Here is an 18,808-nt window from a genome sequence, read left to right as displayed (position 1 = left end):
TATTCAGAGTTGTAGTCAGGAAGGATCTCCAGTAGCAGTCAGTCTTCCAGTGAATCAGGAGAGGCCTCTGACTGAAGACTTGCTGTATGAACATCTCAACATTCATGCAGCAGAGACAATGTTCCAAGGTAAGATGTCCTGGACGACAACATCAGTTATGAGCTAATCCACCTCATTTGCTTTTGCTGCTCCTTTTTAAATCTGACTGGCCGTTTGGTTGGGAAACCGGGCAGAGAGATGTTGGAGTCTGGGATAAGATCCTCCCTATGATGGACGGTAGTCCTCTCCTTTTCAACTCCTCTGGGATTTGGGGTCAAAGTTCAAGGATTATTTGAGCTTTGAGGTTCTAATCAGTTGTTATGAAAACAAGTCAAATGTTTCTCCTTTGATCTCTGCAACCTTTAAAGAGCTGTTTTTTTACCAATATAAATTAAATGTCATGTTGGTCCTTAAAATACCAAAATTTTCATTTTGGTTCATCTGATGTAATTTTTAAATATCAAATGAATGATAATTTGTTCATCAAATACTTTTTTATTCTCACTTGAGTTATTTCTTGCTACATTTAATTTTACTTGAGTAAAAATATGTTGAAGTGTTGCTACTCTTCCTTGAGTACAATATTTGGGTACTCTACCCGCCTCTGGTTGAAGATATACTCTAATAGTTTAGGAAACTAGTAAACGATAAAGATGTTTTCTGTTTAGTTCCGAGACAGAAAATGTTTTTGTCCCTCCTCTCCCGGCCAGCAGGGGGCGGTAGATCGCCTCTAAGCCGGTTCCGCACCGCCGCTGAGCCCGGAGAAGGAGGAGAGGAACAGATGTTGCTGCCGTAGCCAGACAGCAGCTCGGAGAAGCGGCCAGCCGGAGGATGGTGTCTTCATTTTTAATTTATTATTGTTGAATTTCAACAAAATGAAGCGGCTTTACTCATAACTTCGCGAGGAGTGAGTATTATTGCGTTTAACGCGTCTTCTGTGGCTCCTGGTGCTAAAAATGCTAAGGTTTTCAGAGCTGCTGGCCTGGTCACAACAAGCACAAAGAAGCTCCTTATTTATTGGGTTTGACTCGAGATAAACTCCCCATCGACGACATTTAAATCCGGACAGAGGAGCACCGAGGCCCCGCGGAACCCGCTGTCCGTGCTCAGTAGCCGGATTCGGGCTGTTTATAATGGATCGGTGCTAATGTTAGCTAGGAGATTAACACTACAGAGCTAACGTTACTGTGCTGAATGTATGGCCAGGCCCTGCTCTAAAAAAGCTTTAAATAGAGAATAAAATGAGGTCTCTGTTTTAAATGTCTCATTATGAACCTGAATTATTGTCTGAGTTTGTCCTCGGTGTGTCTTTAATGGTGCAACAGGAAATGAGCCTCTTTTCTCCACGTAGTTTTCTAGAGAAATCCAGGAGTTTCCAATCAGTCGTGAATCAGTGATGAATCAGCCTGTAAATGGATGATAAATGTCTGCATGAATATGCTCTTCCAGTGAACTGGAGCTCATTATGATTCTGTTATTGATCTGCTTTCTGGAACTGTTTACTGTGCTGCGAATCGGCCTGAAGTGACTTTAGGTGTGATTTGGCTTCGTTTAGGAAGCCCTGTGATGCATTTCAAACATGCAGCTCTGCAACATGACTCATGAGTTTTATGAGCACCTGTCACATGGTCGCCTCTTAAAGTGTGCACCAGATCATAATAAAACTGTGTTTTGAAAGGTTCAGATATGATTTAAATCTGATTTCTAGTCGTTAATTGATCAGATACTCGAGCCGCTCCCTGATGACTGAAGCATGAGTTAATGCAACACCAAGGAACAAATTCACCAGAGATGATTCACAAGCGGGAAATGTTTAAAACATCCACTAACCTTTCCAGGACTGGACGTTCCAGCAGAGTCACTCACTCGTTCCATCTCAGGTTAATTGTTAAAGTTCGTGACAGAAAAAACCGGAGAAGTACGGCTTGTTTGGGACAGTTAAACTGAGGCTGAAGGTTTACAAAGAGGCATCTAACAGAAGCGTTTCCTAGATGAATTCCTGGTTTGACAGCTGAATCAAACCAGGTTGGTTTTGAATCACTCATTTGATTCAGCTGTGTGGGAGGAGGATTGTGTCCATACATACAGTCATATATCTGGTAAAACAAATACGTTTTTATGCATTTTAGGTTTTTAACCAAAGAAAAACTCAGTTTAAAATCATTACAAACTCTAACAGAAGTGGAGTTTTGAGAAAACTTTGAACCCTAAACATTCTATGACAAATAATGCGGCAATAATTTCACATGCTTGCGTTAACTTGATTCCAAATTGACATTAGCTTGTGTTTTATTAACTTTGTATTCTAACGTCCAGCGGCGGCTCTGCTTGTCTCCAGGACGATGAGAGGGACGCTGCAGTAGAGGAGCAGTGACATGCTGGCTTGCCTGCCAGCATCAGGTGACCCCGCCATCCGACTTCTTCACCGCACGCAGATGAACACTGGACTTCAAAAATGTAAGCATATTTCACGATCAGATTTTAGGAAAACTGCTTTTGCAGACATATTTCTACCGCAGCTATGGATGGCATGTGAAAGAATCGTCTTTTTGCCCTCTAGTGTTGTGCACATGTGAAATTTCTGGATGTAAACAATACATCCTCGTCATTACTTAATTTGCAACACTTTCCCCTAGAAGGATCTTTGGTTAAAATGAAAAGTTAAGATAAACAGTAAATACAATAAACTGGTTAAAAAGATGTACTTAATCTATTGGTTGTTACAGGTGAATGCAGATTTTCCTGCCTCATGTCTAAATGCTGTTTTAATGTCGACTGACTGAACGTTTCAGGGGAAACCACACAGAAGATGAGATCTGCCACCCATCCGACGCCTGCAGAGTTGGACGCCTATGCTAAGAAAGTCGCCGACAAACCTCTGAGCATCCAGATCTTCCCAAACAGCATCAAGGTTCCTCAGAAGAAGCACGTCCGCCGCACCGTCAACGGCCTGGACACGTCGTCGTCCGCGCAGCGCCACAGCCCGTACCCTCCGCAGCTGGCCGCCGGCGCCGGGCTCCTGACCGTCCTCCGCGCGCCTCCCCGGGGCCTCGTCAAGCAGCCGGACGGCTGCCGCACGCGGCTGCAGCTGAAAGCCGCCATGAACCCTCAGAGCGGCCCGTACGCCGCGCCCAGCACTTTAAACCTCCCGCACCTGGCCGCTCAGAAGCAGGGGGCGGAGCATCCGCAGCAGAGCCTGGCGCACCCCATGGCACTGCAGCATCACCAGAGGAGCATGGCTCAGTCTCAGGCTCTGCAGCAGCAGCAGAGGCTGACGCATCCACCCGCCGTTCAGCGGCAGCCGCCCCCTCAGGACGTGGCGCCCTGTGCCGCCGCCATGCCGCAGCAGCACCTCCCTCACATGCAAACTCTGAAGCATCAGGCGGCTCCAGCGCAATCTTTGGGAGCGACTCAGGAGCTGCGGCATGTCCCGGACAGCGTGGCCATGCAGGCGGCGCCGCCGGGCCCCCCCGCCCTACCGCCGCCTCCGTACGGCGCCCGCAAGCTGCCGGACGCTGACGCCCCGCCCAACGTGACGGTATCTACCTCCACCATCCCGCTGTCCATGGCGGCCAGCCTGCAGCAGGCGCGGCCCAGCGACCTGAGCAGCATTGTGCTACAGATCAACCAGCTGTGCCAGGCGCGCGCCGGCATGGGCGCCACGTCCGTCTGCGAGGGCCAGATCGCCAACCCCAGCCCCATCAGCCGCAACCAGCTCATCAGCGCCAGCTCCAGGGTTTCCCAGCATGCCTCGGGGGCCGGCGGCGGCGTCTCCAGCTGCCTGCTGATGGACAAGCCGGCCGCTCTGGCTCTCGCCCCGGCCTGCAGCAACAACAACATGGCTGCTTTCCACCCGGACAGCGACAAGCAGATGCAGCAGCACCTGCTGCAGCAGAAGCACCAGCAGCAGCATCTGCAGCAGCATCTGCAGCAGCAGCAGCGCTCCTGGGCGCAGCACCAGCTGGCCCACATGCAGCAGCCGCCAGAGGGAGCGCACCCCTGCAAAAACCCGCGGCTGGATCCGGTGGCTGAGTGCGCCTTCCCCTCCCACGGCCTGAGCTACGGCCACAAGCCGCCCGCCGCCGCGCACGTCTTCCTGCCGAAGCACGCCGCAGACAAAACGCTGCCCCCCTCCTCCGCCAACTGCTCCTACCTGAACGGCCACTACCTGCAGCCAGCGTGGGGCGCCGTCCCGGGCGCCGCCGGAAACAACGGGAACATTCCTCAGGACCTGCCGGTGGGCTTCCAGGGCGGACACGCCGCCGCAGAGCGCATCCTGGGAGCCAAGTACCGGCCGGGGAAAGACGGCTCCGCCGGCCAGCCCAAGCTGCTGCAGCACAGCGTGGATTTCCTCGGCGAGGATTTCCAGATCCCCAGCATGCAGGAGCAGAGCGTGGAAATGATGCATAAGATGCACCGCGGCGGCGGCGACCATCATCACCAAGGTTACCATTAGACTCCACATCAACCCGTTTGTTCCCAACAGCACTTCGACCTGCTGAGCAGAGCCGGGCGATAAAAATCGCTTTCTTTTCTGAAAAAGAAAATAGAAAATTATTTTCTAAAGTTTATTTTATGATTCCCTCTGAGTGTCTGGGCCACAATGCAAAAAGTTTTAATTATTCAATTATGCGAATATAGTCATAATTTTAGCAAAATAAAGACACAATTTTACCAGAAGGAAGTTTCTGCACTTGTAGCCTGGCTCTAATATTTCGCCATCGAGTTGAACTGAATCCAAAGTCCAAATGAACAGAAGCTGTAAAAAAAAAAACGCTTGTCAAACAAGATGGCCGCCATGACATCGCTCCGACCCAATGAGAGCATTTATGAAAAAAAATCCAGAACTTTTAATCTTCAGAAAACTAAAATTTGATTAATCGATGTGATCGATTTATCGCCCAGTTCTGCTCCAGAGTTTCATAGTTTGGCTTCGTGTGATGGACCGGCGGCGCCACGCCTCGCCGTGCGGCGCTGCACGGCGCCTTGGGGATGTGGAGACCGCCGAGGCTGGGAGGCTGATCAGTGGAAGCTTCCTGAGCTCGAGCGTCGCCGCTCCGGACCGCCGCAGCACTTCTCAGTTTCACGACTTTTCTCAGCATTCGTGGCCTTACGAGCGCCTAGAGGCGAGCTTCAGGAAGTCCTGGAACCACGGGTTCTCATCTCCGCCCCGAAGGCTCGGCTCGGCTTTGCTTTGCGGTTCTGAACTTTCCCCTTCTCCTCGCCGGGTTTTCTTGTAGTTCTTTAGTTGTTGTGGATCTGTAGCTCGCCCTACTTGAACTGTAGAAATGTAAAAGTTTGGCAGAAGGAGCAGAAACTCCGTCAGGCCGTATTTAAGTCTGGTTAATGTGAAGCGAAGGCGTCCTGTCGGAACGGCGTGTGATGGCGACTCCTCCCTCTTCAGCGCATCTCCTCACCTCTTTCCTGACGCGTCTCTGTGAATCGGTTTGATTTCTGTTAGCGATGAGCAGCAAACCCACTTCCTATGGATCCTGGGGTTCGTTTGGAGGGAGCGGGCGTGGGCCGGTTCCAGGTTCTCAGAAACATCCGCCCAAAAATCACAACAAGCAACTTCCTCTAATGCATTAATGTAAAACAGAAAAGAAAAAGTAAATAAATAGGAACGGATTAATTTCCTGCTGAATATTTAATAAAAAGTTAGCTAGCTTTTCTGCCGTCAGCGTTGTTTAATTTATAAGAGGAGACGTCACACTGTGTGTGGAGGACCATTTGGATTGAAGTTAGGGTCACACTTAGTCTTTAATGTCTTGGTCTTTTAGCATCATAGCTATAGAGTATTTAGCTCCCTATTAGCCATTAGCACACTTAGCATGGCTAATATTTCTGTTGGTATTCAACTGAAGATTTAAATCTTTACTTCAACTTTGAGCTTTCCAACAGGCTGCCAATGTTTCCTCATTGACAAACTTCAATTACAAACAAAGTTGAAAACTGAAAAGCCTTCCTGTTATCTGATCTAATTCTCGCGCTCTTTCCCGTCCTTTGGTCTATTACGGCCTGAATCAACTGCAGATATTTCTCGATTTGCTGTTAAAAAAAAAAACTGTAGTCCACTCAGTAGGCGATTTCTTGATGCATTTTTAAAATTTATTAAGACTAAAACAAAAATGTTATGCCGGATTTCTACTGAGCGGTTCGGTAAGCCATTTTATGGTCCAATATGTTAAGGAGAATGTTTCAGGGAAAGAGGGTATAAAATAATCTCTGTGTTGTTATTTCCAAAAAAAACCAGGCAGATTATGTGGAATATTAGTTATTTTCTCACCCTTTTATCAATCAATCAATCAAATTTTATTTGTATAGCACATTTCAGCAGCAAGGCATTTCAAAGTGCTTTACATCATTACAAACACAGAAACACAATGCAATATAGAATCAATAATCAAAACACAGCATTAAGTCAAGTTCAATCAATAAATTTGTAATTGATTACATTTCAAATACAATTCTAAACAGGTTTTAATTATAGTTTGATAAGTGGTTAATTAGTCGGACTATCTCCTTAGCTGACATGCTAGCCGTAGCTTGCTAACTGTATTTTCACATGTTTAGATAACTGTTGGCTAGTTTTCCAGTTTCACAATCAGATCTTCCCCCAATCTGAGGAATTTCAGCCTCATTCTGTCCATGTTCTGACTATTTCAGCTCAGGTTCACTCAGAAATGCAGTTTCTCCTCCAGCCTCATAGGGGGCGACAATGAGGTGGAAAAAACTAACACTTCTGACAGTTTCAGAACTGTTTTGGCTGTATTTTGTAAAAACATTGTTGGTTTTCTGAGTCATCATCTTTCTTATTTGGCGCCCCCTTTGGATGGGAGGAGTATATTTACTAACAATCTTAGCTGCACAGTGGATTGATGATTTAGGTCAGGGGTGTCCAAACTGCGGCCCGGGGCCATTTGTGGCCCCCAACTGCAATTCAAGAATGATAATGATTTGACCCGTCTATCAGAAATAATTGATCCAGATGGTAATTTTATTTTTAATCAGAGTAAAATTATTTCCAACATAATAAAAAAATGTTAAGTACAACACAAAGTATTAATCTTTTTATAATAAGTAGAACCACATCTATCCAAACTTTTTTTTCCCCCTAAATCAGCTTTTTTTAATTAAAATGTTTTGAAGGAAAATTATCCAAATCCTGAGAATAAATTTGTTCAATCAAACCCAAAAGAATTTAAAACTAGATTTAATCCAGAAAAATCATTATTATGTTTTGGATCTATGATGAAAAAGCAAAAAAATTAGACTTTATGTGCTTGAATTTAGTTGTATTTTTATTTTCTTGGCCCGTGAATACGTTAGACTCAATAAAGACTCAATAATTTTGTCAGAAACTTTTCATTTATCTTTCTGTTGTAACTGATAGGAAATGTTGTCACCTTTCTTTAAGCAAACTGACTGGCAGAAAGTTTTAGCAGTTTCAGAAGCCGGCCTAGTTAAAGCCCTGATGCCACTGCCCATGCCTACAGAGTGATGCTGCACAGCGACTAAAGCCTTAAATACGACGGTTAGCTTCAGGATCGGAGCGCTGCCGTTGTCGTGGTAACTAAAAGCCGGACTCCGGTTTCTGATTGGACAAAGTTGCCTGAGATGGAGCCGTCACTGGATGGAGATCTAGAGCGGGGCTGTAGCAGTCGTTTGAAATGTTTCGGTTTCAGTCAGGATTCTGAAATACTTCTAAATGTTTTTATTCTCTGTCCTGAAGCCATACTCGTTTCCGCTACAGGGGCCAAATGTGACTCAGGTGGTTTCACCTGGATGAACTCGGATTCCTGAATTATTACGAAAGCTGAATTATTATCATTAAAAAGTCAAACGGTGATTTTTGGATCTGGGTCGGTTCGCTCTTTCATCGGCTTCACTCTGTAAACAAACAACACTGCAAATATACTAAACATCTCCGCGTTTTAATCGACTTTCTACTGCAAATGTCTTCAGTTGAACTGAGACAAAAGTCACAAATAACTTTTCAGCAAATATAGGAGCTTGTTTTAAGCCAATGATTCTTGGATGTTGATTTAAAAATATTCACTGGCAGATTTTTATTTTATTTTTGTACTTGTATCAAGACATTTTTCTATTGGGGCGGACTAAGACATTTTTTTTATTTATTGTTTTATTACAAAATCACCAGAATAAAGTCATAAAATTACTAGAAAAAATACAAATACTGTTGTTTGCCCAAATCCTGCTATTGATAATAATTTGTCAGAAGTTTTTATTTGTAAAACTGATACCAAAGTATAACTTCACAAGATGCTCAACATTCCTAATTTTTTCCAAATGTTTTTTTGTACAAGTTATCATAAATTAATACTTGATTCTACTAATATTAAAACTAATCTGTTAATATTAATAGTTTACCTTCATATTATTTCAACTTTATTGTTGTGAGTTTTATGAATTTATTCTGGTAATAATGTCATTAATCTCACATTATTGTTACTTTTTCCTCAGCTTTTATTATATAATTAGGACTTTAATATAGTAATATTGCTATTATTGTATTATTACGACTTTTATTTCTCTTTATATTATGACTTTTTGTCTTAAGACTTTATTCTCTTAATATTACTGCTTATTTTTCTCAAATTTTTGTACTATTTCAACTTGCTGTTGTAAAATTTTAATCTCTTAATATTGACGTAATTGTCAGAACGCTACAGCGTTTTTCCTCATTATTTTTCTCCTAACTTAATTCTCATAGCCTGACTCTAATACTTTTATCAATAATTAAGAGTTATTTAAGTAATACAAGCTCCTATATGTTCCTATATTCCTATTTTCCTGAAAAGTTATTGTCAGCTTCAAATGTACGGAGATAAACAAATTAGACCAAAAATATTTGAGATTTAGTTTTTTTCAGTGCAGTCGATTCCAGTTGGTTCATATATTTCTGCTGGTTGTTAAAAACTTTGTGGAGATTTAATTTAAAAAAACAGCAGAAAATTTCTCATATAATTTTATATTTAGTTCATTCCTGGCATTTCTGATGCGGTGCAGGAGCGAAGCCACCAGGAGTCGGGTTTAGGGTCTTTATACTTGACGGGAGTTAATTTCTGCTTCCCTGGCTTTCGTTTTTGATGTGCCTGTCCCTTTAAGCTGCTATTGAATTTAATCAGCACACTGATCCGGTGTGTGTCTATAAATAGTAACATGATTTGGGCTGCACCAGTGGAGGGGAGAAAACCGCTCCGGTCGGGTGAACGGACACTCGGAGGCGTTGAACCCGCCACACTAACCAGGATTAAGTTTCACGTTTGGGTTTTCCCCCCCCAACAGCCAATCAGACGAGCTCAAACACTAAACCGTCGGACCGAGCCGCCTCTGGTTCTGAACCGCCTCAGTGCAGCCCGTTGAAGTCAGGTTCTACAGTTTCATATGAAGTGCCTCCACTGGGCTTAGTATGGACAAGTGTGTGTGTGTGGGTGTGCGTGGATGGGCGTGTGTGTGGGTACCTGCACAGGTGTGCACAAAGTGAATCTAATGTGTGTGTTTCTGGGGGGGACCAAGCTACTAATTGTAACTACTGATACTGTGTGACGGACCCAAGTCCTGAAGCCACGACTCGACGCTGTGGGGCGTCAAGCGATTGCTGCTGACTCGCCGACCAAAGTGACCAGGTGTCCCTCTCTCTCTGAGCGGCCAGCAGCTAGCGGCTAACTGTTAGCAGTTAACTGCTACTAGTATGGATCGGCTACTAGTACTTAAATGGACAAGTAGCAGCTAATAGCTACTAGTAATGACAAGAGAAGCAGCTAGCCACTAGTATTTAGTGATTAGCTGCTACTAGAATGGACAAACTACTAGTTCTAGTGTGGACGAGAAACAACGGCTAGTGGCTAGTAGCTGCTAATATGCACAAGAGAAGCAGCTAGCCACTAGCGGTAAGAGATTAGCTGCTACTAGTATGGACAAGAGAAGCAGCTAGCCACTTTAGCAGTTAGCTGCTACTGTGGACAAGCTACTGGCCAGACAAAAGCAGCAGCTAGGTGCTACTAGTCCATCCTAGCAGTCCATGCTAACATCTAGCAGCTAGCTTGGTCTTCTAACAGTAACAATCTGGTGACGTAAAGAAGAGCTGCTGCTCCTGCTGCTGCTGCCTTTGTTCTGTTGCTTTCAGAGAATCTTGTGAAGTAAAAATCAAAGATGTGAACTGAGCATAAGAAAATCTAGAGTGAACGGGTCGTTTTGGCGAAAGCCCAGGGCTACATTCGAAAAGGGGCGTCAGATTTATTGGAACTAATGGATGTAATTTGTTGTCTAAGCAGGTATTCTGTTGCTTTGGATTGTGGAAATTGCAGACGTTACTTCACCTGGTTTGTGCAAATCAGGAATCATTTCCTGGGTTTTAATTGGTCGGGTTTGCCAGAACCGCCACTGAACCAGAGCTTTGTGTTTCCTGGTTCTGCTCGAGGTCCAGAGGGAGATCGGTACACGTCTGTTTGCACTCTAAGACTCGTCTACTGAAGCACATTCCGGTGAAGGGGGCCAGAGGAACCCAGCAGTCACTCTAGGTTTCTTATTGCTCTGATCCAGCTGTTGTGGGTTGTGAGAACCAAAATGTTCTGACCGCTGGTGGAGGGGCCTTTCTGTCTACTGTGTGAAAATGTGATATTTCCAGTTTTGCCTAACCTTCAGGAACTCTAATGTCTTGCACAAACATTCCCCCCCTAACCAAAATAAAGTTTGCAAACACAAAGCTTTAGCGATTGGTGCGTCTTTATTATGAACGTTTTCAAGCATCTTATCCCCTACTCCAACATCCCTCTAACAGTACGACTGCACAGATTTAAAGAGCTGCAAAAGCAAATGAGGTGGATTAGCAGTGCTGAAGTAATGTATTTATTTGTTGGGGTCTCGAATAGTTTTTCTGAAACTTTTGTGATGTTTGTTTTTTTACGGTCCTCTAGAGCTTATCGACCAAAACGCTTTGAACACTGAGATTTACAGGCAGAACAGAGAATTACATAATTCACGTTTTAATGTGCTGATTTTTATAATTTATTCTGAAATTAATTTCTGACATTAAAAAATGTTTTTTAAAGTCAAACATTTGCTAGAAAGAGACAAAACTTTTATTAATGACTTTTATTGTGAAAAACTTTAGATTCTTCAAACCAACTTAATGCTGCCTGAGTCAGAGTTTTTTTAAAATCTGTTTAGCAGTGAGCGTTTTTTACTAGATATAAATATACTGACTTGTATTGTTAAATCTAAATGTTATTTAATAAAATCAAATCAGATTTTAATCATCAGTAGAAAAACTTTCCTTCCACATGAGGTGTCTGCGTAGAGTCGTGTTGTTTAAACGTTTTAACTTGGCATTTTGATCAGATTCACAGTTAATGTCTAAATAAACAGGTAACAGAAGAAACACATACATTAACTTTTACAAGATATTAACTTGAAAATTTCTGGAAATATATTTATGGTTTTAAAGATGTGATTAAATGTGCCTGTAATAAAGTTTCTTAAGACAAAGAAGAATTATCTTGAGTTATGAGAAATGTGTTTGAGAAATAAAAATAAGAGAGTTTGAGTTAGAGAACGTCTTCCTGTCTGGAGCGAATCCTCTGCAGAAGCACATTTATGTTCCAACAGTCAGTTTGTACATTTTAGTGAATTTCAAGCAACAGGAAACAGCAGTGAAGGTACACCAGAGTTTCTTTACCAGACGTTTCCTCCTGGGTTCATGCGGTCGTCAGCTGATATGCAGGTTCTTCCTTCAGTTTAACGCCGAGATTCGGTCGCCATTTATTCCAGTTCATTTCTGTCACTCTGAAAGAGACGAAACGTCAACGCCTGAGAAAATCTCCTGTTCCCACCAAAATGCTGCAAAGTTCATGGAATATAATTAAATGATTTCCCTGCTGGGATGAATAAAGTTATTCTATTCTATATTCTAATAAACACTAGAAAAGATAAAAATAAAATCACTATGATGGTCAAACAACCAAAAATGCAAAATAATTTTGCTGTGAAACGTTTTTTTTTTTTACGTGCTTAGTGATAAATTAAAACATTCAACGTTTCAATAAAACAAAGAAAAGAACAAATTACTTTAAATCCTAAAATGTCGCTGACATTTCCCTTATATTTATTGAAAGTTTTCTATTTTGTTGGTTTTGAAAAAGTTGCTTTATTTCCAGCAACTTAAACAGAAACTTTGTTGGAGAAAGTTTGGTTCATGGCTGAATCCAAATCTGTTTTTAGGAAAGAAGAAAAAAACGCGCTGGATGTTTTTGACCCGACTTACTGTCGCACTGAAACGGTGGAAAATGAGCCGTTTTAAAAACCTCCTAATGTAACGTCACAAATCAGCAGGCACTGCCCGTTACCTAGCAACCACAGCCAACCCCAGCCTGTTACCTAGCAACACAAGCTGAGCTCCAGCAGATTTGGTTGGCTGGTTTCGCCGCTGTACAATGGCTGCTGGAAAAGACAAGAGTTTTGCTGTTGATTTACCATCCAGGAACCACTTGCTGCGTTTCTGCATCCCAGTGCAGGAGGCTCCACTTCTGCTTTTCAAAGATGTAGGATTGTATAATCGCAAATCTGTTTTCAGCCATTTTCATGTGCGAGTGTAAACGTTGAGTTTGGGGGCGTGGATTTAAAGCAACAGAGGCCCTAAAACAGCTCATTCTAAAAGGAGCTCCAGACTAAAACCTGGTGATTTAAGAATGATTTTGTGTAAAAAATGTAATGAATATGTTTCTGAACCCAGTAGACGGATCCTAACCTGTTCAAAGAAGCATAAAAGGTCACCTTTAAAGAAAATTAGTTTCATCATGGCTGCCAATTCTAGTTCATACAGAACTCTTAATTTTCATGCCTGCAATATTCAGATACAAAAATGACGAGTCCTGCCGTGAGTGGGTTTGTCTTGTTTTCATTTTACTGACTGGTCCAGAAAAATCCACCAACATTCACCTGACGAATCTCCGAGCGTCGACCTGGTCGTTCCTGACGCAGACCACCTCTGACGCTCCGAACTGCAGCTTCGTCCTCAGCCACTGCGGCAGAGTCGCTCTCTGGGAAACGACAACAAAATGGTTTCTCCAACTGATTCACACAGGTGACAGTTTTCTCCATCCATTTGTTCGCTTTTAAAAGGTTTGCTTGACCTAAGATATAATTTCAGAAAATGAAAATATGCAAATCAGCCAATTAAGGAGGAGTATTTATTTTCCTTATTGCTGATTGGCTGAACCCAAAAGAGCAAAAATAAGGAAAAGTGCAGATGCTAGCTTCTGCACTAACAGTTTCCACTGTGTGTATTAATGTAGTTAAAATATGTAACTAAAGTGTTTTAGAGGGACAAATACCAAAGTTCACTGTAAATCATTAAAATAAAAAAATTAACAGAAAAATTATTATAGAATAAATATTGAAAAACTATAAATGTATGAATATTTAAGAGTTACTAGTGCAAGTAAGAAAAAACCCAAATAACTAAATAAACAACAGTAAATACATTAAAATAAATAAAGAAATTAAAAATAAAAAACAAAATATAAATGAATTATTAAATAAATATGTCTATGATGAGTGTAAACATCTGACAACAACTGCAGGCTTGAAATTAATGTTTTTTGGGCTCATTTGACTAGAAATAATTTAAATGAGAGGAACTATTTTTATTTGACACAGTATATAGATTTATAATTTATAACTATGCAATTATTAATGCCCTTCTTTCATCTAATAACCTGTTTTATAATGAAGGTTGTTTTGACTCAAAGCATCGTCTGAAACGAAAACTTGAAGTCAACAAATCGGCTGCAACAATGTAAACCACCAGTCTGTATTAAAATAGTTAACACAATTCATATTATTTATTTAGATTTGATGTTTTGATGTGTGCCCTTGGATTTCTATCGATTTATTGAACGATGGTTTGTGTAAATATTTATTAAACTGAATGGCCTTTTAGGTTTCATATAGTTTTTTTCTTTTTGTGTTTGTTGCACAAATCCAAATATATGCTGGCTACCAATCAACAATTCAATCAGTGAATTTGGGTTTTTTCTTAAATACTCCGTCTCACCGAGATTTACTTACATCTTCTGACATCTAACCCAACTTATAATAACATAGTAAGGACCATGGACAAACCATGGGTCAAAGGTCAAGGTGGATTCTTTAAACAGCTGCACTGGGTACAAAGCAAATTTGACAACACAATTTACAAATGAGACCATTTCTGGAAACCCCAAGTCTAAAAACTGTATTTATCTTCTTGGCCTTTTGGCTCAGACAGCGGTCCCCTCCTTTGGGTGGTGATAGCGGTAGTCTTTGTGACTTGGCTGTTGCCACTGATTTAGAGGTTCAGTAAATTTTGTCCCCGGTTGAGATATTGACCACTAAGTAGTGGAAAATATCTTTTACCTTTTATTTGTATTTATTGGTGTTTCTTAACTATTTATTGGTTTTAGTAAAGGTTTTAAACCTTTAACTGGTGGTGCCTCCACCATGGCGGCTAGCCATGCCGGCATGCGGAGGAACCACAGTGTTTGATTTTTATTTAAGGAAAAAGAAGAAGAAAATAGAATAACGAGATTGGAATTTTCCAGGAAGCTAATTCAACAGGTGCTGAAGTTTCGGCCAGATGACCTGAATTGTATCCTTACCCTTCCTTTCAATAAGGGATATGATGTAAGTTTTTGCTCTGCCGCACTTCTCAAAGAAGTTTGGACACGGTTTGAAAATGCTAAGACCCAGTTTTCAGTATTTGACGTCGAGAAACTGACTGACAACTCCCTGAAAACGGTGATTGTCAGGATGTTCAATGAGACTGTCAGTGCTGAAGACATCTGTATGTGGCTGGGTAGATACTGCACTGTGAGAGGCCAGGCTATGAAGGTGCGGGATGTGGACGGCATCTGGAACTGTGCTTGGCGGGTCCCCATTAAACAATGGGAAGACCCCCAAGGCTTCCAGGGCCTGAAGCATCTCCCCTCAATGATAGTCCTGGGGGAGAACAGGGGCTACATTCACTATCAAGGCCAACCCAAACTGTGCCGGAAGTGCGGCGAGCATGGTCATCTGGCCGAAACTTGTGAAAAAGTCTTCTGTGGTAAATGTCGAGAAGTGGGACACACTTTTGATGAATGTACGAACGGGCGGAAATGTAATTTGTGTGGTGGACAGGATCATTTGTTCAGAGACTGTCCAAAATCGTTTGCAAATAAATTGAAAAAAGGAAAAGAGACGTTAACGGAAACGGCTAATGAGCGAGTGGAAGCAGCTGGGTCGGAAAATTCAAATCTCCCGCCAGGTCCTCTGATTGGAGGAGAGGAGGAGAGGGCGGGAAGCGGGGAGGGGAAGGAAGCCCCCCCCCAGACCGAAACATCCAGTGAGGGGGGGGAGATGCTAACCGAGGGCGGAGCTAGCTCGGACTCTGAGGAAGAACAGACGGACAGCAGCGATGATGCCCCCGTCCCCGACGCCCAGCTGGCTAAGAGGCCGGCATCTGAGTCACCTCCCGACCTTACCCCCAAGGTAGGGAAGAGAGGAAGGCTGGAGGAACTCTTCGGTTCTTTCGGAGAGGAATCCAGAGCCTTCCTCGCTGGCTCATCCAATGAGGTCTCGTTCCTAGACTTTGCTCACCAATCAACCCCGGAGGACCCAAACAAGGTAACGGCTTTAGAAAGACGGCCGACACCGAGAGTCCGAAGGGGGAATGGAGCTCCAACCCGACCTGCACCACCATGTGGGAAGGAAGAGCTCTGTTCACAGGACAGTCTCTGAACCCGCCGTTGTTTTAATGACCGCCCATTTTTTAACATGGTTTGAACTTAGTATTATCTTGTTTTAATCCTTTAAAATGTCGTACTTGATTTTAGCCATCATACTCATGACTCTCACCTTCTCAACCATAAATGTTAGAAGTGTGAAGTCGCGAGTTAGAGCCCAGAGTGTTTTATCCTTTTTAAGCTCCGTACAGTCAGATGTGTTTTTACTACAAAAATGTTCACTCCCGTTTTTAAAGAATTACACCCGGTGGCAGGACTTGTGGCCACGGCCGTCTATATGGAGCGGCTCAAATGAAAATAAAAATGACGGCGTGGCCATTTTAATAAACAACCCGCACATCTTGGTGAAGGGGAGCACCGTGGTGAGAGAGGGACGAGCACTTTTAGCAAATCCAACTCTCACCGGAAACGAGCCCGACTTACTGCCGGCAATGCGGACCAGACTCTGACACCGGTCATACAGGGACCTGACAGCCCGTATCAAAGGGCCCGGTACCCCATACTCCCGGAGAATCCCCCACAGGGCTCCCCGAGGGACACGATCGAACGCCTTCTCCAAGTCCACAAAACACATGTAGACTGGTTGGGCGAACTCCCATGCACCCTCCAGGACCCTGCCAATGGTGTAGAGCTGGTCCAGTGTTCCACGACCAGGATGGAAACCACACTGCTCTTCCTGATAATTGATAATTGCAACAATGTAATGTTTTTTAAATGCTTACAGTAACAATAAAATTTTTCGAAAGAAAAATTTATCTGATCACCTGCAAAATTTGTCAAATTTATTATGTGGGCGAGACGGGCAACAGCCTTCTCACCGGTTTCACCCAACACAGATATAACATCAAACATCAAAAAGAAAAACATGTACAACTTGTGAAGCATTTTATCAACCATGGCTGGGAAGCACTTTTGGCCTTGGTACTGAAATGTAACCCAACCTGGTCCTCAGCACAGAGGAGAACGGCTGAGAGGATTTGGATCCCTAAGTTGGACACACAGATCCCTACAAGTCTGAACAAGAGGTAGGCCTTGGGCGTGACCACCAGCAGAGAGTGTCCGTGCACGGTGTGAGGGCATGGGATCCTTCAGGAGCCCTAACTCTAACCCTAACCTTACCCCGAACCCCAACCCAATCCCGAACCCTATCCCAACCCAACCCTAACCTTACCCCGAACCCCAACCCTATCCCTTCCGTCCATTGATAAAAATATGACTTGACACAGATCCTACTTTTTAAGGCAAACCCGGTCTCCATAGCAACCAGCTAGCGTGTGCATGATGTCTACTGGTTACCATGGAAACTGGGTTTGCCTGAAAAAGTAGGATGTGTGTCAAGTCATATTTTTACCCCACGTAATGTAATAATACACTGCCTGGCCAAAAAAAAGTCGCCACCTGGATTTAACTAAGCAAATAGGTACAAGCCTCCTATTGGATTAGTACTGCATAGGCGATTATCTTTCAGCTGGCAACTAGTTATTTAACCCCAGCTGATGCAATGAGTCACTCCTCATTTCTTAAACAACCATGGCAAAAGACACATCTTGTGGTCGTGGAAAAGACGTTAGTCTGTTTAAGAAGGGTCAAATCATTGGCATGCATCAAGCAGAGAAAACATCTAAGGAGATTGCAGAAACTACTAGAATTGGGTTAAGAACTGTCCAACGCATCATTAAAAACTGGAAGGATGGTGGGGAACCATCGTCTTCCAGGAAGAAATGTGGTCGGAAAAAAATCCTGAATGATCGTGATCGGCGATTACTTAAATGTTTGGTCAAATCAAATCAAAGAAAAACAACAGCAGAACTCAGGAGTATGTTTAATTGTGAACGCAAAAGCATTTCCACATGCATAATGCGAAGGGAACTCAAGGGGTTGGGATTGAACAGCTGTGCAGCCATAAGAAAACCTCTAATCAGTAAGGGTAACCAGAAAAAAAGGCTTCAGTTTGCTAGTGTCTGTTATTCCGCAATAGCCAGCCCCGCCCTTTCCTCACAACTCTCTTGGGCTGACTACTGACCAGTTCTCTGTCTAACAGGTCCGGAAAATCTCTAAGACCTGGGTATTACCCTAAGAGAGATCTATACGAGATAATCTATTCAAACTGGTGGCGAAAGCGATTCGTCTAGCTCTAACTACCTCCAATCCAGAAGCTACGACCCTTTACAGTTAAGAAACAATCAGCTGAGTAGCCCTCGCAGCTGCATAATTCCAATAACCGCTCCTGTTAACGGTAGCTCGCTTCCTAAAATATAACTATCTCTTGGAACCGGCTAGATTAAATTTAGTGACTTAGATGTAAGTCCCAGGGTCATTATTTACACTCACCAAAGGAGATTATGAAGCCTCCTATTTACTGGAATCATGTACATTAGTTTTACCTTAATTAAAAGAACTGAAAAATAATTAAATGACTCAATTAATTCCAATGTCCACCAACCTCATTAGAATTTTATAGTATGAATTTATTAAGCAAGCTTAAGCGGGGATATGCGACATACAAATCAATAATCAATTGTATATAATTCATGAGCAGTATAATAAAATCCACATGTATAACCTTACTATCCTGTCTCTTTTCCCTAACATATGTCGCAAGTTCTAAGATAGATTTCTAAGGAGCAGATTCAACTCACACCCAGTTGACAAGGGATCTTTAGCAACAGGAACTCCCAGAAGCCTTGGTTAGAGTCTTTGTCCTTGCATGGAAAAATCCTCCTTTGAATAGGAGCAAAGCAGAACGGGTCCAAATCCTTCGAAAACCCAGCTCTTTTTCCTCCCGGGACCTTTGTCTTTTCTCCAAGTCTGTTGCTAATTTGGGTTGAGGCAGGACCGACGGTCGAATCGGGAACCAGGGTTGTGGCCGTAGGATCTTGTCCCTTCTAGGCGGCGCGGAGTGTTGACTTTCCCGTGGTTCCGTGCTGCGGACCTCTGCTGTCTCTCAATCTGCTTCTCCGTGTTGTCTCTTCTCCAACGCCGCG

At 43.1% G+C, this 18,808-nt stretch overlaps 1 protein-coding gene across 2 annotated transcripts; it reads left to right on the top strand.

Moving 5' to 3' along the window:
• Positions 1–778: 778 nt before the first annotated feature.
• LOC114162082 (protein FAM222B-like) lies at positions 779–10,768 on the top strand. Of its 2 annotated transcripts, none has more exons than XM_028045855.1 (3): positions 779–946; positions 2,378–2,496; positions 2,832–10,768. In XM_028045855.1, exons 2-3 carry the CDS (start codon positions 2,415–2,417, stop codon positions 4,493–4,495), a joined length of 1,746 nt encoding a protein of 581 aa, XP_027901656.1. In that variant the 5' UTR covers positions 779–946; positions 2,378–2,414; the 3' UTR covers positions 4,496–10,768. The 2 variants fall into 2 exon arrangements, with proteins under 2 accessions (XP_027901656.1, XP_027901657.1); XM_028045856.1 differs by having other exon boundaries at positions 2,356–2,496.
• The last annotated feature ends 8,040 nt before the right edge of the window (positions 10,769–18,808 follow it).

Source organism: Xiphophorus couchianus, chromosome 18, assembly GCF_001444195.1.
Source record: "Xiphophorus couchianus chromosome 18, X_couchianus-1.0, whole genome shotgun sequence".
Classification (NCBI taxonomy): Eukaryota; Metazoa; Chordata; class Actinopteri; order Cyprinodontiformes; family Poeciliidae; genus Xiphophorus; species Xiphophorus couchianus.
This window is presented reverse-complemented; position numbering and strand designations above follow the sequence as displayed.